Raw genomic sequence first — 23,324 nt, forward strand, 5'->3', positions numbered from 1 at the left:
CCTCCTGTCAGCAGGTCACCGGCAGCCAGGAGCCTCCGGCGGTCCGGAGAGGCGGCGCCGGCGCCGGAGCCTTCGCCGCCTCCCGTCTCCACCTGGTCCAGAGGACGGAGCCGGAGGACGGCGTCCAGCAGGTGAGCCCGGGTCCTCTGCTTCCACCGCTGCCGGTCTGGACCTGCCGGGTCTGGACCTGCCGGGTCTGGACCTGCCGGGTCTGGACCTGCCGGGTCTGGACCTGCCGGGTCTGGACCTGCCGGGTCTGGACCTGCCGGGTCTGGACCTGCTCAGTCTCCGTGCCAATCAATGAATCAGTTCATCTTTGTGTAGCCCAGTATCACAACACTTGCCTCCGTGTCCGCAGCCCGGCGCCGCCGAGGCAGCCCAGCTGGAGGACAGCCGGCGGCGGGACGTCCAGAGGGACGAGGCCCGCAGGACGGAGCAGCGCCTGGAGACGGCCCGCCTGAGGGGGAGGCGGGCCCTGAGGAGGGAGCGCCAGGTCCAGGTAGGACAGGAGACCCCCTCTGGACCGTCCTCTCTCTGGACCGTCCTCTCTCTGGACCGTCCTCTCTGGACTGTCCTCTCTCTACTGTCCTCTCTCTGGACCGTCCTCTCTCTGGACCGTCCTCTCTGGACTATCCTCTCTCTACTGTCCTCTCTCTGGACCGTCCTCTGTGGACCGTCCTCTCTTGACTGTCCTCTCTCTACTGTCCTCTCTCTGGACCGTCCTCACTCTGCACCGTCCTCCTGCGTCCTCAGGACGGCGAGCGTCTCCTGGTGGAGCTGGACCGCCTGCAGCAGGCCGACCTGCTGAGGCGGCGCCGGGCGGCCGGGACGCCGTCTCATGTCTTCCAGCCGGCCTCCATCCGCCGGGACGCCCGGGACGACGTCCAGAGACTCCTGGAGTTCGCCTTCGAGGACATGTATACCGGCGAGAGACGTGAGGACGACGCCTCTGCTGAGACGGGTGTCACGGCTCGGAGTCAAACCTCCACTGTCCTTCAGGGGTCAAAGGTGACCTGCTGGTCCGGCTGGAGCCCGAGCCTCTTCTGCCCGAGTCTCCGGCCGGGCGGGACCCGGACCTGGACCCCGACCTGGACCCCGACCTGGACCCCGACCTGGACGTCACTCCGACCGGCGTCCATATAGCGGAACCCGAGGGGACGTCCGGGGACCTCGAACTGCAACCTGAGCTGGAACCCAGAGACCAGCTGCTGGAGACGTCTGCTGCAGGTAGATCCAGACTGGATCAGGTGGATCCAGACCAGATCAGGTAGATCCAGATCGGATCAGGTGGATCCAGACCAGATCAGGTGGATCCAGATCGGATCAGGTGGATCCAAACCAGATCAGGTAGATCCAGACCGGATCAGGTAGAACCAGACAGGGATCAGGTAGATCCAGACCAGATCAGGTAGAACCAGACAGGGATCAGGTAGATCCAGACCGGATCAGGTAGATCCAGACCAGATCGGGTAGATCCAGATCGGATCAGGTAGATCCAGATTGGACCAGGTAGATCCAGATCGGATCAGGTGGATCCAGACCAGATCAGGTAGATCCAAACCGGATCAGGTAGAACCAGACAGGGATCAGGTAGATCCAGACCAGATCAGGTAGAACCAGACAGGGATCAGGTAGATCCAGACCAGATCAGGTAGAACCAGACAGGGATCAGGTAGATACAGATCAGATCAGGTAGATCCAGATCAGATCAGGTAGATCCAGACCAGATCAGGCAGATCCAGACCGGATCAGGTAGATCCAGACCAGATCAGGTAGAACCAGACAGGGATCAGGTAGATCCAGACCAGATCAGGTAGAACCAGACAGGGATCAGGTAGATCCAGACCAGATCAGGTAGAACCAGACAGGGATCAGGTAGATCCAGACCTGATCAGGTAGAACCAGACAGGGATCAGGTAGATCCAGACCAGATCAGGTAGATCCAGACCCCGGTGGATCCGTCACCTCAGCTGTGTCAGACGGGGTCAGCCTGCTTCCTGTCCTGCAGCGCCGCCCTGCAGGCCGGCCCCCCGCCAGGCGCTCCGGAGGCTGCTGGATCGGATCAGGAACCAGAGGAACCAGATGGCCGAGCCCGCAGCCGGTTCTCTGAGCAGCGTCTGGGACCAGGCCTCCTCCATGGAGACGGGGTCCCTGTCCAGTCCCGTCCAGGCGGCGTCCCTTCCTCCAGGTCGGTGGTGGATCCGTTCTGTCTGTGAACCGGTGAGTCATGGTCGTCTCTGAGAGACGTTCCTGCTTCCCAACAGAACCTTGGAAGGTTCTCCGTCCTGTTGGTGAATCTGGATCCGAGGAGCCTCCGGCAGACGTTCCGTCCCCTCAGCCCGCCGCCGGCCCGGCAGACGTTCCGTCCCCTCAGCCCGCCGCCGGCAGGACCTCAGAACCTGAGGGAGAACGGGAGCAGCAGGTTCTCTGGTTCAGTGTCTTTCCCTCACATTCATATGTTCCACATGGTGAACTCACCGCTATGCTGTGACTGAACAGCAGGAGGCGGAGCTGCAGCAGGAGGCGGAGCTGCAGCAGGAGGTGGAGCTGCAGCAGGAGGCGGAGCTGCAGCAGGAGGCGGAGCTGCAGCAGCAGGAAGCGGAGCTGCAGCAGGAGGCGGAGCTGCAGCAGGAGGCCAGCCTGGAGCAGCTGCTGCTGGGCGCTGAGAGGGGGCGGGACCAGCTGCAGGCTGCTGGAAGCCCCTCTGAGGAGGCGCCGGACCCCCTGGGCACTCGGCCCCCCTCTGAGGTCCGGGCTCCGCCCGCAGCGTCGCGGTTTCCTCCAGGTCACTGGTTGTGGAGGTTCCACCCTGTTCTCTGTGTCCTCAGCTGCTCCGCCCTGCAGAGGGAGGCCAGCAGGCCCGGAGGATCAGAGACCACCAGCAGCTGCTGCTGCGACTCAACAGGTCCGATCGCTGCCCCGCACGGCTCCGGGTCTGGAAGGAGGGCCTTGGAGGTTTGTGTATCCTAAATGACCTTTGACCTTGTGTCTTCAGAGTCCCTCAGAGGTCAGTGGGCGTGGCTCGCCAGCGTCTGGAGGAGTATCAGCGATCTCTACAGCTCCGCTACAGGCCGCCCACGGTCAGACCTGCGGGACGGGTTCAGTCGTGGACCCGGGCCCCCTCCCAGCTCCCCGCAGACCCTCGGGAGAACCCGCAGACCTCCATGTGGGCCCCGGTTCCCCGCCTGCCTGCGCTCCCGTGGGACCAGGTAGAAACACTTTCAGACGTTACGGCCTTCCTGACCGACGCCGTCATGGACAGAGTTACGAAGCATCTTCCTCAGAGGCAGAGACCCACAGCCTGGCCCCCCCTACAGCCAGACCCCCGGGACCTGCACCACAGGGATGGACACGGTCCACTTCTGGTCCCAGCAGGCTCCACACCAGGGGCCCCCCTACTAGACCCCCCGCCGAGAGGAGCCCCCCTGCTAGACCCCCCGCTGAGAGGAGCCCCCCTACTAGACCCCCCGCTGAGAGGAGCCCCCCTGCTAGACCCCCCGCTGAGAGGAGCCCCCCTACTAGACCCCCCGCCGAGAGGAGCCCCCCTGCTAGACCCCCCGCCGAGAGGAGCCCCCCTACTAGACCCCCCGCTGAGAGGAACCCCCCTACTAGACCCCCCGCTGAGAGGAGCCCCCCTGCTAGACCCCCCGCTGAGAGGAGCCCCCCTGCTAGACCCCCTGCTGAGAGGAACCCCCCTACTAGACCCCCCGCAGAGAGGAGCCCCCCTACTAGACCCCCCGCTGAGAGGAGCCCCCCTGCTAGACCCCCTGCTGAGAGGAACCCCCCTACTAGACCCCCCGCAGAGAGGAACCCCCCTACTAGACCCCCCGCAGAGAGGAACCCCCCTACTAGACCCCCCGCAGAGAGGAGCCCCCCTGCTAGACCCCCCGCCGAGAGGAGCCCCCCTGCTAGACCCCCTGCTGAGAGGAACCCCCCTACTAGACCCCCCGCTGAGAGGAGCCCCCCTGCTAGACCCCCCGCCGAGAGGAGCCCCCCTGCTAGACCCCCTGCTGAGAGGAGCCCCCCTACTAGACCCCCCGCAGAGAGGAGCCCCCCTACTAGACCCCCCGTCGAGAGGAGCCCCCCTACTAGACCCCCCGCTGAGAGGAGCCCCCTGCTAGACCCCCCGCCGAGAGGAGCCCCCCTGCTAGACCCCCCGCAGAGAGGAGCCCCCCTACTAGACCCCCCGCAGAGAGGAGCCCCCCTGCTAGACCCCCCGCAGAGAGGAGCCCCCCTACTAGACCCCCTGCCGAGAGGAGCCCCCCTACTAGACCCCCTGCCGAGAGGAGCCCCCCTGAGCTTTAGACAGCCTGTCATGGAGGCGGGGCGCCCGGAGCTGATGGAGGCGGGGCGCCCGGAGCTGATGGAGGCGGGGCGCCCGGAGCTGATGGAGGCGATGGAGGCGGGGCGCCCGGAGCTGATGGAGCTGATGGAGGCGGGGCGCCCGTCGGAACAGGAGGCGGTGGTGGAGCAGCAGGGGCAGTTGGTGGAGGAGCTGCAGCGGGAGCAGAGGAGGAGGCAGAAGGAGACGTTACAGGTTCTGATCAACACCGACGCACAAGTGAGTCTGACTGGAGTCATCAGGAGTTAATCAGGAGTTAAAGGTGCTGTAGGCAGGATTTTGCTGGTCACTGCTGATGTTTCTGTGTTTTCTTTGGATTAAATGTTAGAGTATCCATTGATAATCCTTTAGGAGTGTAGCATAACTGCTCTACCGCGAGGGTGCAGCGTTTCCATCTGTCTCTGTTCTGAGCTGAAAAGGAATCTCCACCGCTCCCGGTATGTTTGACCAATCAGAAGAGCCCCTGAGGCTCTATCCTGATTGGTCGAGGGGCGGTGCTTCAAAGCTCTGCTTCTCGTGAACGCGCATGAGGAAGTCCAGGCCCGCATAGTGACCTGCTTCATCGGACATAACATCATCAAAACTCCACGGAGGACACCGTCTGTTTCTACTGGAATTCTTAAAAGAAGGCTTTGACCCCCGGCCGCCGTGAAAAGGTCACAGGTGAATCGACCCACCGGCGCAGGCGGCCGTGACACTGCCGGCCCCGCCCGGCAGCCCGAGGTGGGCACGACTCCGGGTTTCAAATCTCCATCTTGGATGGGTCAGATTGCCATCTTGTGACAGTAATCCTGCCTACGGCACCTTTAATCTGGATTAATCAGGAGTTAGTCTGGACTAATCAGGAGTTGGTCTGGACTAATCAGGAGTTAGTCTGGACTAATCAGGAGTTGATCTGGACTAATCAGGAGTTAGTCTGGACTAATCAGGAGTTGGTCTGGACTAATCAGGAGTTAGTCTGGACTAATCAGGAGTTAGTCTGGACTAATCAGGAGTTAGTCTGGACTAATCAGGAGTTAGTCTGGACTAATCAGGAGTTGGTCTGGACTAATCAGGAGTTGGTCTGGACTAATCAGGAGTTAGTCTGGACTAATCAGGAGTTAGTCTGGACTAATCAGGAGTTGGTCTGGACTAATCAGGAGTTGGTCTGGACTAATCAGGAGTTAGTCTGGACTAATCAGGAGTTAGTCTGGACTAATCAGGAGTTAGTCTGGACTAATCAGGAGTTAGTCTGGACTAATCAGGAGTTAGTCTGGACTAATCAGGAGTTGATCTGGACTACTGGGGGTTTGTCTCCCTCCAGTGGGTTCCAGGCAGCAGCAGGGACTCGCCGCTGTCGGACACGCTGGCTCAGAAGCGTCTGTGGTTACTGTCCTCACTGCTGAGGACCATCGAAGAGTCTCACGGAGGAACGTTGTCTCACCTGGAGGCGTCCGGAGAGACCCCGAGCTGCCGTCCAGCGCCGCCCCCTGACACAGGTGAGTGAATGAATGAATGAATGAATGATGCTTTATTAGGTGCCACAGTGCAGACTGACGTGTTGTCTTCAGCTTCTGGATGAGTTTGACGTTTAAGTGTTTGTCTGGACTCTCATCACAAACACTGAGGATGGCTTTGATACCACAACCTGTAGTCAGTCTGACACTGAGCATTAAATGCACCCTTCATTCCGTCCAGATCCGCTTTGTCTTGTCAGCTGGTGTTCTTGGTCCTGGACCAGGTCCGGAGGATCCTGGCCACATCAAACGGTTTACACATTCCAGGACTTGTCCTGGAGGAACTCGGACTGAAATGCCTTGACCCTTTGGGTTTACAGTGTTTCCAGGATTTCCAGGTTTTTCCAGGGTTTCCAGAGATTTCACCCCTCCTGGCCACCAGGAGGCAGTGCTGAGTACTCATACCAGCATCACCTGTGACCAGGATTTCCGTTATCCAGTAATTACCAGACTTTGACCGGTAAAATCTGCCCAAGTCCAACATATTTTAACACCACTGGTCAAAATGTCCGGTGGAAAATATTCCCCCCAAAATCAGTTTTTATTTGAATCTTCCCTCCAAGCAAAAATTGAATTCAAAAAGGCAATTTCAACGCCGTTTTATAAAAAAACAGAACAATAAAACCCCGAATTTGATCTTTTATGAATAAGCCTGGTCTGTGTGGAAAAAAACTTTTTTTTTTCAGGCGGAACTAAACTTGTTAACCCGACGCTCCAGATGGACAGTTTCATGTCCGCCACGGAAATATTACACAAGTCCATCTGGGTAGCCGCTCTTCCGATTTGATTTCAGAGGCGGGACCTTCGAAACAATCCGTAGCTGGCGATTGGACGACCGTTCGAACCAAAGAAGAAGAAGATTGGACGACCGTTCTGATTGACACGCGACACACTCACCACAGACCAATCCGCATCCAGCCGCGGTGTGACGGAGCTCTGTGCTGCTGAGAAGCAGGAGACATCGTTTCCTGACAAAAAGACTTGAAGTGATGTTCTGTGCTCCTCTTTCAAAGAAGAAATTGAGTCACTTTCTTATAAAACAGCAGATATTGCCGTGTCCACGGAGATCGCTTTGCATGCCGCCATTGTTTTCAAACTTTCGTGCGCTTCCCGCTGTCGTCACGTCTTCTCGTCACGTCCGCTCCTCCCGCAGCTCCGCCTCTTTCCTCTGATTGGGCCGGTGACATTTTAACAGAGTGAAACATTGGTCTGTGGAGCGCTGCAAGATGGGAGCTGCAGGATTTAGGAACTGAATCAGGCCCATCTGCTATGCAAGGTTATAAACTTGTAGCAAAGGTAAAAAAAAACAAAAAACGAAACTTGCAGCAGTGCTTCATCACTCCGACAAAGCGCACAGCACAACAACAGTACAACAGGAGACACGTGTGGAAACAGGCAAAACTTAAACACGTTTTTATTCAACAAAGTAGTTCAGAGGAGGAGGGGTCAGAGCTGTAGAGCCAGGTGAGGCGCTGTCCGGGACGCCGCCGTCTGACTCCTCACTCATTGACGCACACTGCAGGCTTTAGAGTCCGTTTTTGCAAACACAACTTTACTTTGAAGATTGAAAAAATGTTTCTTGGACCAAATTATTTGTCTTTAAATGGCTTTGTCACGTAGAGCGACAAAGTTTACATCGATTGAAAAGACACCCCCCCTTAAAAACAGGAATGGATTCTTTTACAGGCTTGCTTCTTTGCAGGTGAGCAGACTTTATATATATGTCCTGATCTTTGGGCAAATCTTTGAATAAATTCCTGACCACTCTATTAAAGTTTGGTCCACATGAAATTTGACAAGCGAGGACACCCCCCCCCCCCAATAACATTTGACTGGGAAATCCAGCGCTTGTCCGGTAAATTGGAAACCTGCCGGTCACGTTGTCTGGTGCCATTTTTTAATAGCGGAAACCCTGCCTGTGACCCCTGAGTGACCCCAGACAGGGTCATGTTCGGGATCGCCGCAGGTTTGGCTTCTCTCCTCTGCTGGCGTCCAGCCGACTGCAGCCCTGAGCATTACGGTGTGTTTCCACCACACGCGTTTAACGCGACACACCCGAGTGTCATCGCTGGTGTGTGAAGTCATTCGCACAACACGTCACGCTGGTACCTACATGCAACACAGAACACCCTGCAGGGACATCACAGCCTCCTCATCACCGTCTCCTCTGTGCGTGTGCGTGTGCGTGCGCGGTTTTGGTTCTTTTTTTATGGTCGTTTTTACTGTTCAGCATTTTGTGTTGTTTTTATGAATATGAGAAGTGCTTTTACAAATTGAGACTGAGATGCTCCGCCCACCGCCATCGCTGCTCTGTATTTGTCACGGAGAAGTCAGCTCCGGCTGCAGCCAGGCGCCGGCATCGCTTCTGGCGGCACGCTGCCCTCCGGAGGCGGTCTGAGCTCGGTGAGTTCCGCCGTCTGCAGGAGCTGCGCCCGGACGGCCGGTTCCAGCGCCGCTTCAGGCTGACGCCCGGTTTCCACCAGAAGCGGTGAACAAGTGAGATCGTGCACGCCGCTCGCCTTGGCATCATGCCAGCTGTTTTGCGTGGTCGGAGCACTGCATGCCCCATGTCAGCACATCTGTGAAGACTAGAGTTGGGCGGTATCCAAATTTTGATACCGTCATACCGTCTCCACATTTTACCCCGGTACCCGGTATGACCGTGACTAATTAAAAATGATAACTCAAGGCTCAGACAGCATCACCAGACTGTTGTCTTGTCCCTACACCGTCCAGAAACTGGAACCCAACCACTGATAATGAAAGAACAACAACATAATGTGCAAAATATTAACAACTTTTATTAGCAACAGTGCAAAAACTGCAAATACAACAAACTATTAACACAAACATCCAGAACAGTTTGTGTGCAGAATGTGCCGCAAACACATCAACTAAATGAAAATCACAACCTGAACAACTTTGAATAACAAAAAACAGCAGCTTCTAAAAAGGTGTAAATACAACAATCAAACAATTAAACTAACCTGACCGTCCAGAGCAGCTTTGACACAGAATGCGCCGCGCACACGTCAATTAAATTCAGTCACCTTCATATTGCACAATTTACAAACTGCCTGGTCAGCACACCGCTCTCTTCTCGTTAGCTCAGAACCCGAAATACTGCTGGTCCGCTGCAGTCCTGGTCTGCTTGGGACCAGGTCACTCGCTGCGTGACTCGCCATCTGTCTCCCGCTCTCTCTCTCTCTCTGTCTCTTGCTCTCTCTCTCTCTCTCGCTCTCTCACGTGATGACGTCATGTTCATAAACTTAATCAAAAGTCTCAAAAAGTTAAACTCCTGTGGAAGTAAAATTGAAAATTCAACCACACATAAGTGCTGCTGGACAAGGAATCATTTTTAGGCAGTGAATAAATTATATTTTACATTTAATCCTTATCTTCTATATAAGTGCACTGCCATTTTTTTCAATGATGGTATTGAAACTGATACCGTTGCTTTTGAAAGACACCGCCGGTATACCTTATTACCTTATTACCGCCCAACCCTAGTGAAGACCTCCACCCTGATAGGCTGTCCTGGCGCCCATTCGCTTGAAAAGTTCAATTATTTCAACTGGAGCGACAAGCGTGGAGCGATGAAGCTTCGGGCGGTGGGTGGGGCCGAACGCCCGTGCAAGTCGATGGGCGCACGGATTTTTCGCTGGAAACATTCGCCGCGTCATCGCTCGCCGGCCGCCGCTCAAGATTGAGCGACAACTGTGTCATTACATTGACTTTGCATGTAATGTCTTTGCGCGAAAAATTCACGTCGCATCCGGTGGAAACAAACCGTTACGGGACCATAATGCATCGCTGGAAGCTTGTTGACCAACCGTGCTGGCCGGGGCAGCGACGGCAGTTCACCCCTGTTCTCACCTTGGTTGTGGAAGGTTGGCACCGCGGCGTGGCCGCCTCTGTTCAGGGGAGAGGGAGAGGTTACCCGGTCTCTTCTGTGTCAGCGGTAGGGGTGTCGTGGCTGCTAATGTTTTCTGCTGCTGTAACCGGGACGTTAACCGCCATGGAGCTGCTTCCACGTGACGCAGTGTTTCCCCTAGGTTGAGAATTTACTTGTGGTGGTGGGCCGGGCGGTGTAGGAGGACGTTGCGGTCTTTGATAAGTGCATTCACAATAACCTAGTCAAACTGGTTTATGAACCATGTATTATTTATTCTAGATACATCTTAAGCCTGCTTTAACATAAACAGAACCAAAAAGAAAAGCGAAATAAAAAAAAAAATGAAGGAAAAATAGCCATTTAAAGCCACTTGCACAGCTAGTTGCAAAGCTGACAGTTTGTGTCAGAGCATTTTTCTTGGTTTAGTAAAAAAGATCTCCAATGCCTTTCGGTACGGAAAGGATCGGGGGTCAGGTCCATTTATGCTGATGCGCATGCATGCAGCAAGATGCTCCCCTTGCAGCCTGTTCCTCAGTTCAGTTTTGATCTAAAAGAGAAAAAAAACTTGCACAACCATAATGCAAAAGAGCACAAGAAAATTAACTGAAATTATTCACATTGTGCTCTTATGCATTATGGTTTAAATCACTTACTAGAGCTGGGCGATATAGCCTCAAATCAATATCACGATAATATTAAGCAGTTCACCTCGATAACGATAAATGGATGATAATTATCTACTTGGGGGGGCATTTAATCAAGCTTTTTATTGTACTGTATTAAATTTATGACAGCTTACTGTGGGCTCAGGTGGTGCAAACGTTATTATTATTTTATTTCTCATTAAATGGGGTCAATTTTCATGAAATGCTATTACATTTATCAAGATTAGGGTACAAAACATATCTATGTATCCTAACTTTCACAGCAACAGACGTCCAAATCCGACAGAACTCTGCTGGTAATGTAAATGTCTTCTCTGTGGGCTTTAGGGAAAATCCGATGACTGGAAGACTATAGAAAATTATTCATGTTCCGTGGTTCCAGATGTTTCCAGTGTGATGTGGTGTTATGAGCAGCTGAGAATGGAACACAACTGGACGTCTACCTGTCCCTGAATTACAAATGAGCCCAACTTATTTGTTTACAATCTCCTTCTCAGTTTCCTGTCCACACAGCATCGCTTCAGGAAATATCGACATCCACGCAACATAACAAGGACTCAAAACGATGTAGTTCATCCGCTAGGCCTTCAGATGGCGCTGTCACTCTGACACAGCAACTCCAAAATAGAGAAGAAGACACGGAGCAGGACTCGGAGCTGCACACGCAGCGTCATATAAACAAACACAACACCAGAACATACAGCCTGCTCAATAAAACAGCATGAGGAGCTTCTGCAGGAAAAATCAGCCAATCGAGCTGATTATAAGTTTTACTGTCCGGGACGGTCGACCAGCATTAATCTGCAGCCTGCAGGCTGTTAGCCTGTAGCCGGTAGCGGCTAAACTAGCATGCTTCCATGCTATGTGTCCAGAGATCAGAGTACACGGGGGTGCACGAGCCTGACACCCAGTGTGAGAGACAGACCGCGCGTTTTTTTTTTTTTTCATTCATCTTCTTGGGCGGGTGTCAATCTACTTGGGCGGCCCACCCAAGTAAAGTGTATGTAGGGGAAACTCTGCGTGACGCCAGACATTAGTGATCAGTGTCACTCTATAGCCACTAGAGGGCTCTGTCTTCACTGAAATCCAGTCCCTCATAGTCCCGTTCAATCGAAGCCGTTCCAGCAGACCTCAGACGAGAGCCTTGTTCTGTCATCAACCACTGTCTCAGGCTGCATGTCCGGTTCCCCCGGCTCCGCTGTGAAGCTGCTCTTATGTTCACGACGGCTTTTCTCACAGCTCTTCAGCTTGTTGTCTGTAAAATCACAGGTAGATCCTTCAGTGTCATGGCGAGGGGAGGAGTCCAGGTCACATGGCCTATCAGAGGGGTCCCTCAGGGGTTGGTGCTTGGCCCCTGACTCTTCTCTCTGACCACCACCTCACCTGGTGCAGTGATTCACTCCCATATCTTCTCCTACCACTGTATGCTGACGACACTCAGCTCTTCCTTTCTTTCCACCTGGCAAAACTCAGCTCTTCCTCTCTTTCCACCTGGCAGAACTCAGCTCTTCCTCTCTCTTCCTCCTAACGACACTCAGCTCTTCCTCTCTCTTCCTCCTAAGGACACTCAGCTCTTCCTCTCTCTTCCTCCTAACGACACTCAGCTCTTCCTCTCTCTTCCTCCTGACGACACTCAGCTCTTCCTCCTGACAAGACTCAGCTCTTCCTCTCTCTTCCTCCTGACAACGCTCAGCTCTTCCTCTGTGTCTTCCTCCTGACGACACTCAGCTCTTCCCCCTGACAACACTCAGCTCTTCCTCTCTCTTCCACCTGGCAGAACTCAGCTCTTCCTCTTTTCCACCTGACGACACTCAGCTCTTCCTGTCTTTTACTCCTGACGACACTCAGCTCTTCCTCTCTCTTCCTCCTGATGACACTCAGCTCTTCCTCTCTTTCCATCTGACGACACTCAGCTCTTCCTCCTAACGACACTCAGCTCTTCCTCTGTCTTCATCCTGACGACACTCAGCTCTTCCTCTCTCTTCCTCCTAACGACACTCAGCTCTTCCTCTCTCTTCCTCCTGACGACACTCAGCTCTTCCTCTCTCTTCATCCTGACGACACTCAGCTCTTCCTCTCTCTTCCTCCTAACGACACTCAGCTCTTCCTCTCTCTTCCTCCTGACGACACTCAGCTCTTCCTCTCTCTTCCTCCTGACGACACTCAGCTCTTCCTCTCTTTCCACCTGACGACACTCAGCTCTTCCTCTCTTTTCCACCTGACGACACTCAGCTCTTCCTCCTAACGACACTCAGCTCTTCCTCTGTCTTCTTCCTGACGACACTCAGCTCTTCCTCTCTCTTCATCCTGACGACACTCAGCTCTTCCTCTCTCTTCCTCCTAACGACACTCAGCTCTTCCTCTCTTTTCCACCTGACGACACTCAGCTCTTCCTCTGTCTTCTTCCTGACGACACTCAGCTCTTCCTCTCTTTTCCACCTGACGACACTCAGCTCTTCCTCCTAACGACACTCAGCTCTTCCTCTGTCTTCCTCCTAACGACACTCAGCTCTTCCTCTGTCTTCTTCCTGACGACACTCAGCTCTTCCTCTCTCTTCATCCTGACGACACTCAGCTCTTCCTCTCTCTTCCTCCTAACGACACTCAGCTCTTCCTCTCTTTTCCACCTGACGACACTCAGCTCTTCCTCCTGACGACACTCAGCTCTTCCTCTCTCTTCATCCTGACGACACTCAGCTCTTCCTCTCTTTTCCACCTGACGACACTCAGCTCTTCCTCCTAACGACACTCAGCTCTTCCTCTGTCTTCTTCCTGACGACACTCAGCTCTTCCTCTCTCTTCATCCTAATGACACTCAGCTCTTCCTCTCTTTTCCACCTGACGACACTCAGCTCTTCCTCTCTCTTCATCCTAATGACACTCAGCTCTTCCTCTCTTTTCCACCTGACGACACTCAGCTCTTCCTCTCTTTTCCACCTGACGACACTCAGCTCTTCCTCCTAACGAGACTCAGCTCTTCCTCTGTCTTCTTCCTGACGACACTCAGCTCTTCCTCTCTCTTCATCCTAATGACACTCAGCTCTTCCTCTCTTTTCCACCTGACGACACTCAGCTCTTCCTCTCTCTTCCTCCTAACGACACTCAGCTCTTCCTCCTGACAAGACTCAGCTCTTCCTCTCTCTTCCTCCTGACAACACTCAGCTCTTCCTCTCTCTTCCTCCTGACAACACTCAGCTCTTCCTCCTGACAACGCTCAGCTCTTCCTCTGTGTCTTCCTCCTGACGACACTCAGCTCTTCCCCCTGACAACACTCAGCTCTTCCTCTCTCTTCATCCTGACGACACTCAGCTCTTCCTCTCTCTTCCTCCTAACGACACTCAGCTCTTCCTCTCTCTTCCTCCTGACGACACTCAGCTCTTCCTCTCTTTTCCACCTGATGACACTCAGCTCTTCCTCTCTCTTCCTCCTGACGACACTCAGCTCTTCCTCTCTTTTCCACCTGACGACACTCAGCTCTTCTTCTCTCTTCCTCCTAACGACACTCAGCTCTTCCTCTCTTTTCCTCCTGACGACACTCAGCTCTTCCTCCTAACGACACTCAGCTCTTCCTCTCTTTTCCACCTGACGACACTCAGCTCTTCCTCTCTCTTCCTCCTAACGACACTCAGCTCTTCCTCTCTTTTCCACCTGACGACACTCAGCTCTTCCTCCTAACGACACTCAGCTCTTCCTCTCTTTTCCACCTGACGACACTCAGCTCTTCCTCCTAACGACACTCAGCTCTTCCTCTCTTTTCCACCTGACGACACTCAGCTCTTCCTCCTAACGACACTCAGCTCTTCCTCTGTCTTCTTCCTGACGACACTCAGCTTTTCCTCTCTCTTCATCCTGACGACACTCAGCTCTTCCTCTCTTTTCCACCTGACGACACTCAGCTCTTCCTCTCTCTTCCTCCTCTGGACCTATTTTAGTCCCGATACTGATCCAGAATATCAGATGGGATCATCCTGAATTCAGACAGCATAATCAGATTGTAGTTATAGACTGTAAAACACATTTGTTTATTTAATTATTTATTTATTTATTTTGTCCCCCGTTTCAGCGTCTGCTGCTCTGAGTAATGTCCCCCCTCCTGGACCTCCTCCCAGGATGTCTTCTGCCCCCCCTTCTGGAGAACCGTCCCTGACATCGCCTGCCCCCCCTGGTGCCCGGCAGCCCCCGGTGACGGGGACTGGGCGGGGCCTCCTGGAGACGATGGCGGCGGAGCGGGAGCTGAGTGTGATCGAGGAAGTGGAGACGCCCGTGGACCGCAGCCAGGCCGCAGGTATTGTCCTGCAGACAGAGAACCCCCCCCGACGCCCCCGAGGACGCTGTGCTGACTCCTCTTTCTAACCGTCAGGCCTGGAGGACAGCGTGAGGACTTCCTGTCCCGGTGGCGAGATGCAGGACATGCGTCTGCAGAGGGAGGACAGCACAGAGCCCTGCGGCTGCCCGGCCTGGACGACCGCCCTTCCAGCGGCAGACGCAGCGTCCCCTGGAGCGCCGGGCAGCGGTACGTGAGGGGTGGGGTGGGCGGGTCTAAAGGAGCGGGGAGGGGCGGGTCTACAGGAGCAGGGAGGGGTGGAATTCTCCTGGTCATGGTACAGGGAGCTGTCCTATAGCGTGGAGACAGTCAGCAGCAGATAGAGGTCCAACCAGCAGCACTGTGCTCCTCACAGCATTAGAGCAGATGCATTATGGGAGGAATCCGATTACGAATACTTTATTGTCCACCGAGGTGGACATGTGTCTTTGGTTTCACCAAACACACGGAGGAGCGATTTTTTTTTTACTTTGAAAGGGAAATATAGGTCAGGGGTGTCGGCGCGTGAAATGTAGATCTTGATGAGACGAACGCGGCAACGTTGGTTTGATCTCTCTGCGACATTCCTACAGGCCGTGGCGCCTATTTTACTGTTTCTAGGTGGCGCTAGAGAGCAGGTGGGGTTAATTTTTCCATTTTATCAAATGTTTCGCCGGTCATGATGCGCGTGCCAAATTTGGTGAGTTTTCGTGCATGTTTAGGGGGTCAAATTAGGGTTTCTTTATGCGTAAGTAAAATAAGAAACGGATGAGAAACAGTGGAGACCTTGCCCTGCAGGCATGGTGGCCGCAGGGCTCGCTCCCCAGATATTCCTCTTCGCCTGATTCCCCAGCGCTCCTCGTACAGGCTGCTCACAGCTCTCTGTGGCCGCCCAGTGGTCTTTGGGCTCGAGTCCACAGTCCTCTGCAGTTTATTCTTCACGCTGAGGTTCCCAGACCACATCAGCTCTCCACCAGGCTTTTGTTCAGTTTCAAGGATTGGTTGACTCACCCCGAAACTGTTGAACTTTCGAAGAAGGTAGAGACGCTGCGAACACTTCTTTAAAACAAAGTCAGTATTTTCAAGAAAAGCAAGTTTCGTGTCAATGTGTGTGCCGAGGAATTTAAAGTTGTTAAGTCTCAACTAGGGGTGGGACTCGCCAGAGACACCACAATACGATATTATCACGATATTTAAGTCAGGATACGATATTATGACGATATTGCGATATACAGGGTATTGTGATATCAAAAAATCACGATATATTAGTTGTATAAAAGGCTGGGTTTAGGGAGTGTCCGGGTTGGTTCCTGGCGGCCGGAAATGACGACGGGTCGTCAGCTGTGGCGTGTTAATGTCCCGCTGAGCGTGTGGATTAGCAGATCCCCCTCTTTGAGTTACCTGAATCCTTTGCCGAAGAGTCGGTATCACCTTCACCTTTCCTGCCTCGCCTTGCGGACGTGCGTGTCTGGTTGATGCGCGGATCCACAGTAAAGGACCAGAGTGAGTACGGTCTATCTGCAGCCTGCGTTGGTCCCTGTCAGCTGTGTTCCCCGTGCCGTGCCGTCCTTCCTTATTACAGACAGATGTTCATTCCTGCCGCTACCAGTTCGTGCCTGTGTGCCGTCCGGTAGTTTAACCCGTGTTTATTTCCTTAATTGATAAGCCGATTGTCGGCGTCTGCGCTGGTGGGAGCGCTTGTTCCTACACCCACACGTTCCAGGCGGGCGGGGTTAAGTGATATGCTCGGTCTTTCATGACGTTATAGGAGCGCTCGTTTCGCACATCGTGTAGCCTGGCGGGTGGTGTTTACTCACCTATATATTTGTATCATTTGTCATTAAATGAAGTATTTATGTTCCTGTTAAGTGGAAACACAGAGACTGAAGCTGATTTGTTTATTATGATTTATTTCAGAACTACTTTGTGATCATGGGCATCAACTAGTAAAAGCACACCTGAAGAGCCAAACCTCCTCCCCCTCCTGTGTTCTAACCGACACCCATCTTGGTTGCTGAATCACCCCTAAGAACTGCGCCTACTCCACTTATCTCATCTACATTAGTGATGTGTACTGCCTGGTATCCGGCGAGACGATTCACATCTCGACTCATGGGTCATGATCTGATACGATCCCGATATATAACCCCAAACCAGTGTCTATGACGATAACTGCAATACTTTAGGAACAACTCATTTGTAAACTAGTACTACTTCATGAGAAAACTTGTATGAAACACATTTTATTCATCCCAAATGCAACAGCAGCACTCAAGCATCTATATTTAACAGCAAACAAGTTGCAAGGTATTTTTTCATTTGAACAGTAAATAAAAATAAAGGCTAAATATATCTTCAAAAATGTAACATCTTTTAATTGTCTCATGGGGAAATTGCAACGTTATGCAGTACAGAGAAAAGAAATTTAAGTAGAAAAGAAATGTGAAATATGAGAATTTATAAGGCCCGACCATACATAGAAAAAATAACTATAAATTTAGGATAGATATAATTAAATAACAGATATAGACTAACAGATATGAATTAGATATAATCTAAGGCAGATATAGTTAAATAACATGTCTACATCAGCAGATGTAAATGTAATTAAATGAGTACCAGATATACACAGATATACATCAAATGTAACAGCGCCCCTGCAGGCCTTGGGTGTAACTGCAGCTTAGTGAAACGCTCGTGCCTGTGGCTTGCGTCCATGTACGTGCACTGAAGAGGGGAACTCCTTCCTCGCTCTTTTAGTAGCGCTGGAGTAAAATTTAAGCTTCTTCTGCCTGGTGGGTCAGTGTGGAGCTGCAGCGCTGGAAGCCGGTCTGTTCTGACTTTCTGGAAGCTCCATCCTCACTACTGCTCAGTTGCTGCTCGCTGAGCATCTGACAGAGTAATGGCGGACAAAACCAAATTTAAATCAGGCCAGCAGGAGGCGCATTACGTCACATCGTCTCAAATTCTCCCCAAAAAATTCTGGTGCCGGACCGGTGTAGTATGGAATATGGACCCACTGGAAAAAGGACCTGGGGTCCAGATTCCGCAGCGGAATATGGAATCTTACACCGGCACTGTGACTTTCAAGTGACAGTTTAGCGCCGTTAGTGGTGCTAGCAATGAATATGTCAGGGACATTGTTCACATCATTGAATATTTGGAACATATTTATGGTGGAAAATAAGTATTTTAAAAGTTGAAAAACTCCCTAATGCACCTTTAAATATACATTTCAGACAGACACATATGTACACTATGATACAAACGATACATTTAAATATAACTTAAATATACATTTAAGACACAACACATATGTAAACTATAATATTAATAAAATATATGAGTTACATATAAATTAAATATACAAGACACATATGTCCAATATTATAGAAAAATATGACAAACATGAAAATATATATACACAAGAAGATATATACACAGTAGTTTGATTTAGGACAGTGTGTGGTGTGTGTTTGGTGTCGTTGGAGCAGTGCTGGTGGCAACAGGGAGGAAGGACCTGTGGTAACACTCCCTCACACACCTGGGGGACGCAGTCTGTCCCTCACACAGCTGTCCAGGGCCCTCAGGGTGTCCTGCATGCGTCCTCTGCTACAGCGTTAAACAGTGATGGCTGCGTCCTCTGCTACAGCGTTAAACAGTGATGGCTGCGTCCTCTGCTACAGCGTTAAACAGTGATGGCTGCGTCCTCTGCTACAGCGTTAAACAGTGATGGCTTTGTCCTCTGCTACAGCGTTAAACAGTGATGGCTGCGTCCTCTGCTACAGCGTTAAACAGTGATGGCTGTGTCCTCTGCTACAGCGTTAAACAGTGATGGCTGCGTCCTCTGCTACAGCGTTAAACAGTGATGGCTGCGTCCTCTGCTACAGCGTTAAACAGTGATGGCTGCGTCCTCTGCTACAGCGTTAAACAGTGATGGCTGCGTCCTCTGCTACAGCGTTAAACAGTGATGGCTGCGTCCTCTGCTACAGCGTTAAACAGTGATGGCTGTGTCCTCTGCTACAGCGTTAAACAGTGATGGCTGCGTCCTCTGCTACAGCGTTAAACAGTGATGGCTGCGTCCTCTGCTACAGTGTTAAACAGTGATGGCTGCGTCCTCTGCTACAGCGTTAAACAGTGATGGCTGCGTCCTCTGCTACAGCGTTAAACAGTGATGGCTGCGTCCTCTGCTACAGCGTTAAACAGTGATGGCTGCGTCCTCTGCTACAGCGTTAAACAGTGATGGCTGCGTCCTCTGCTACAGCGTTAAACAGTGATGGCTGCGTCCTCTGCTACAGCGTTAAACAGTGATGGCTGCGTCCTCTGCTACAGCGTTAAACAGTGATGGCTGCGTCCTCTCCTACAGCGTTAAACAGTGATGGCTGCGTCCTCTGCTACAGCGTTAAACAGTGATGGCTGCGTCCTCTGCTACAGCGTTAAACAGTGATGGCTGCGTCCTCTCCTACAGCGTTAAACAGTGATGGCTGCGTCCTCTGCTACAGCGTTAAACAGTGATGGCTGCGTCCTCTGCTACAGCGTTAAACAGTGATGGCTGCGTCCTCTCCTACAGCGTTAAACAGTGATGGCTGCGTCCTCTGCTACAGTGTTAAACAGTGATGGCTGCGTCCTCTGCTACAGCGTTAAACAGTGATGGCTGCGTCCTCTGCTACAGCGTTAAACAGTGATGGCTGCGTCCTCTGCTACAGCGTTAAACAGTGATGGCTGCGTCCTCTGCTACAGCGTTAAACAGTGATGGCTGCGTCCTCTGCTACAGCGTTAAACAGTGATGGCTGCGTCCTCTGCTACAGCGTTAAACAGTGATGGCTGCGTCCTCTGCTACAGCGTTAAACAGTGATGGCTGCGTCCTCTCCTACAGCGTTAAACAGTGATGGCTGCGTCCTCTGCTACAGCGTTAAACAGTGATGGCTGCGTCCTCTGCTACAGCGTTAAACAGTGATGGCTGCGTCCTCTCCTACAGCGTTAAACAGTGATGGCTGCGTCCTCTGCTACAGTGTTAAACAGTGATGGCTGCGTCCTCTGCTACAGTGTTAAACAGTGATGGCTGCGTCCTCTGCTACAGCGTTAAACAGTGATGGCTGCCTCCTCTGCTACAGCGTTAAACAGTGATGGCTGTGTCCTCTGCTACAGCGTTAAACAGTGATGGCTGCGTCCTCTGCTACAGCGTTAAACAGTGATGGCTGTGTCCTCTGCTACAGCGTTAAGTATTTGTTGTTTCTATGGAGTTCACAGCAGTGCAGCAGTCCAGCAGTACCTCCTTCAGTCCAGCAGAGGGCGCAGTGTCACTGTTAGCTGTACAGTGCGGTGTGAAGCAGTAGTAGAAGAATGTGTCTGAATGGATCCTCCTGACTGATGAAGCACGTTGTTCATTAAACAGAAGCAGTTCCACCGTCTGGACAGTGAATCATTCTGAGGACAGAACACCAACCATTCTGGATTTAATCCAGTAGTTCGATGTTTCCCATCGCGGCTCGCAGAAGGCTGCTCTGTTGACGTGCTAACATCCATGCTACTCGCACCGGCTCTGCCTCATCAACTTGCCGACTCTCTCTGATGAAAACACGCCTCACCTCTGACCCCCTGTGTGTTCACGTATCCACCATCAGGTGTCGCCATTGCAACCGTATCACCAGATGCCATTAAAAGCTCTAGAGACCGTCTTTGGTGTCGCTGTTTTGGTGCATAAACAAAAACACATTTACAATTAATAAACTAGCGACGCTTAGCCTGGCAGGGGGGCAAGAAAAGCCTGGTGGCCCGCCAGGCCCAGAAAGCACTGAGGGAAACCCTGAATGGTCTCTGAGAACACCCACACTGTCATAAGAGTGAGAGAAAATCTCCCAGTTAGTGTTTTCCAGGCAGTCTCTTAATGCCTCCGTCTCCCTGTGTGAAACGTTGGGGATGAGAGCAGCACCTCCAAGTTTAAGGCCCTCGTCCTGGACCTGAAGAGGGTGGTCTGTCCTCTCCAGGTCAGTGGAGACACTCTGGCCCAAGTGGAGGAGTTGGAGTATCTTGGGGTTTTATTCCTGCGTAATGGAAGGATGGGGGGGAGCCTGACTGGAGGATCAGTACAGCGTCTGCAGGGATGCAGAAGAAGAAGCTGAAAGGCGAAGTTCTGGGTTTACCGTCAGTCTATGTCCCCACCCCCACCTCTGCTCCGGATCTCTGGGTCAGTACCCATAGGACAAGATCCAGATACAAGCTGCTGAAATGATCTTCCTCTGTAGGGGGGCTGGGCTCCCTTAAAGACAGGGGGAGGAGCTACGTTACCGGGGGGGGGGGCTACGTCACCAGGGAGGAGCTCGGAGTAGAGCCGCTACTCCTCCACATGGAGAGGAGCAGCTGAGAAGTTTGTGCTTTTCTTTAGGATGGAACCTCCTGGAGCCTCCCTGGGGAGGAGTTCTGGACATGTCCCCCCAGGAGGAAGCCCCGGGGAAGACCCAGGGCACGCTGGAGGGACTGTCTTTTGGCTGGACTGGGAGCGCCTCAGGATCCTCCAGGAAGAGCTGGAGGAAGTGTCTGGGGACAGGAAGTCTGGACATCCCTGCTGAGACTGTTTAGTCCCCGTGACCCGGTCCGGATAAGTGGTGGAAATTGGAGGGATGGAAATCTATCGAAGCCAGCTGATGTTTTTTTTACAACTAGTTGAACTGATTAGTGATTGTTTTCTTTCTTTCAAATAAGCCACAGTGATTCATCCAGACAACAAAACACTTTTACTTTAAGTTCAATTTACTTTTGTTCAATCATGACTGACAGGTGAGAAAAAAGACTTCATGATGTGAGCAACCAAGCGCTGGATCACATGGTTGGATCAGGTGCTGGATCAGGTGCTGGATCAGGTGCTGGCGGTTGGATCAGGTGCTGGATCAGGTGTTGGTTGTTGGATCAGGTGCTGGCGGTTGGATCAGGTGCTGGATCAGGTGCTGGCGGTTGGATCAGGTGCTGAACAGGTGCTGGCGGTTGGATCAGGTGCTGGATCAGGTGTTGGTTGTTGGCTCAGGTGCTGGATCAGGTGCTGGCGGTTGGATCAGGTGCTGGATCAGGGGTTGGTTGTTGGCTCAGGTGCTGGATCAGGTGCTGGTGGGTGGATCAGGTTCTGGCGGGTGGATCAGCTCCTTGTGGGTCAGAAGTGGGGGGTGGGGTCGCTCTTGTCACACATCTGGACGTGGATGTGTGAGGTGATTCCTGGGTACACGCTCTGCATGGGCAGCATGGTGCCGATCCTCTGGCCCTTGAGGACCGTCCCCGAGGTTCGGTCCGGCCTCACGTAGAACAGCTTGAAGCAGAGACCGCCGCCCCTCAGGTTGATTCCCTGGTCGATGGCGGCCTTTTCGGGCCTGTTGTAGACGAGGAGCTTCCCGTGGAGCGTGACGTCAAAGGGAGCGTAGACCTCCGCCCCGTCGCTGCACCGGATGTCCAGGCCCTGGTGGCGTCCGTGGGTCCGGCTGGCGCCGTAGCTCCCGGTGCCCCAGTGGTCCGACGTCCTGCGGCTGTTCAGAGGGTTCCCGCTGCACAGCTGGCCGAACTTCACACCATCACACACACTCACACACAGCACAGCTGCACACACACACACACAGGAACATGAAAAGTTGAGCTCCGGCAGAAGAGCCTCGGTCAGGATGAAGTGTCTCACCGATCAGGAGGACGGCTGGTTTCATCTTGGGGTCCTGGTCTGGCTTGGTACCGCTGGGTCTCTGCTGCTCTTATTGACCCCAGTCGGGGTTTTCCTGCTTTCACAAGACGGCCAGAGCCAATGAAGTCAGTCCGTCTGTGTGACGCCGCAAACACGCTCGCCGTTGAGCAACCGTGGGAACTTTCAACCTTTAGCCCCGGTTGACGGAGGCCAGAACAGCCCGTCTCCCCCGTGAATGGGCCGGTTTCAGGAGCCTGGAACAGGAGCGGTGGTGGTTTGTACCGTGAGTCACTCTTAGCAGACCTGCCAACCTGTACGCATTTTGCGTAGCAGGTACGCAATTTGACATCAAAATACGCTGGTACGCTCTGCCTCATTAAACTACGCAAAAAGCTGCAGACGTCTGTGAGCGCTGTTATAAATGCGGACCGTGGACACGATGCACTCTGAAGTGTCACGCATTTCGGTGTGTTGTCACGCAGTCACGGCACACATTGTATTTGTCACGCTGAAAAAAAATACCGGTAAATTAGGCTGGTGCGCCGCAGCTATGGAACCGAGAGGAAACACATGTGCTACCCTCGTAGTCGTTCGTTTGAACGGCTCTTTCAAGTGAACGACGAGAGCCGGTTCACAGCTGTCTGAGAGCCGTTCCTTTGTGCAAACTGTCCACGCTTCCTTCACGTGTCTCCTGAGTGTCTCCTGAGTGTCTCCTGAGTCCAGCTGTCACCGCTGCTTTCGTGTTAACGACCGAGTTTCACTTTTCCGCAGCAGCTCCAGTCACCTGAACGCAGCAGCTAACTAGCGGAGGAGGAGTGTCGCGAAACCGGAGCGGAGCCGGTGTTTTGGAATAACTGAGTCCCTTTTAACTGGCGACTGGGTTTCTTTCACGTCCCTTGTTGCTGATAGATATTAAAAACCAGACAAAAAGTCGTGTCAGACCTTTTATGAGTCTGATTTCAACAT

The 23,324-nt window shown here is 52.7% G+C and overlaps 1 protein-coding gene across 8 annotated transcripts in view; it reads left to right on the top strand.

The window, feature by feature from the left end:
* Positions 1-4,175: 4,175 nt before the first annotated feature.
* cep295 (centrosomal protein 295) overlaps positions 4,176-23,324 on the top strand; it is a 35,417-nt gene continuing 16,268 nt past the window's right edge. For 5 of the 8 annotated variants that reach the window (XR_003931136.1, XR_003931137.1, XM_030087466.1 and 2 more), the window contains exons 1-4: positions 4,176-4,561; positions 5,646-5,820; positions 14,462-14,683; positions 14,759-14,911. Coding sequence is in view for 6 of the 8 variants with exons in the window: in XM_030087466.1 (XP_029943326.1) it covers positions 4,316-4,561; positions 5,646-5,820; positions 14,462-14,683; positions 14,759-14,911 (796 nt within the window). In the remaining 2 variants the exon portion in view is untranslated. Of the gene's footprint in view, positions 4,562-5,645; positions 5,821-11,613; positions 11,785-14,461; positions 14,684-14,758; positions 14,912-23,324 lie in introns of those variants that run through there. The other 3 variants (XM_030087468.1, XM_030087470.1, XM_030087469.1) reach the window with 3 other exon arrangements.

This window comes from Salarias fasciatus, unplaced genomic scaffold (assembly GCF_902148845.1).
Source record: "Salarias fasciatus unplaced genomic scaffold, fSalaFa1.1, whole genome shotgun sequence".
Lineage (NCBI taxonomy): Eukaryota > Metazoa > Chordata > Actinopteri > Blenniiformes > Blenniidae > Salarias > Salarias fasciatus.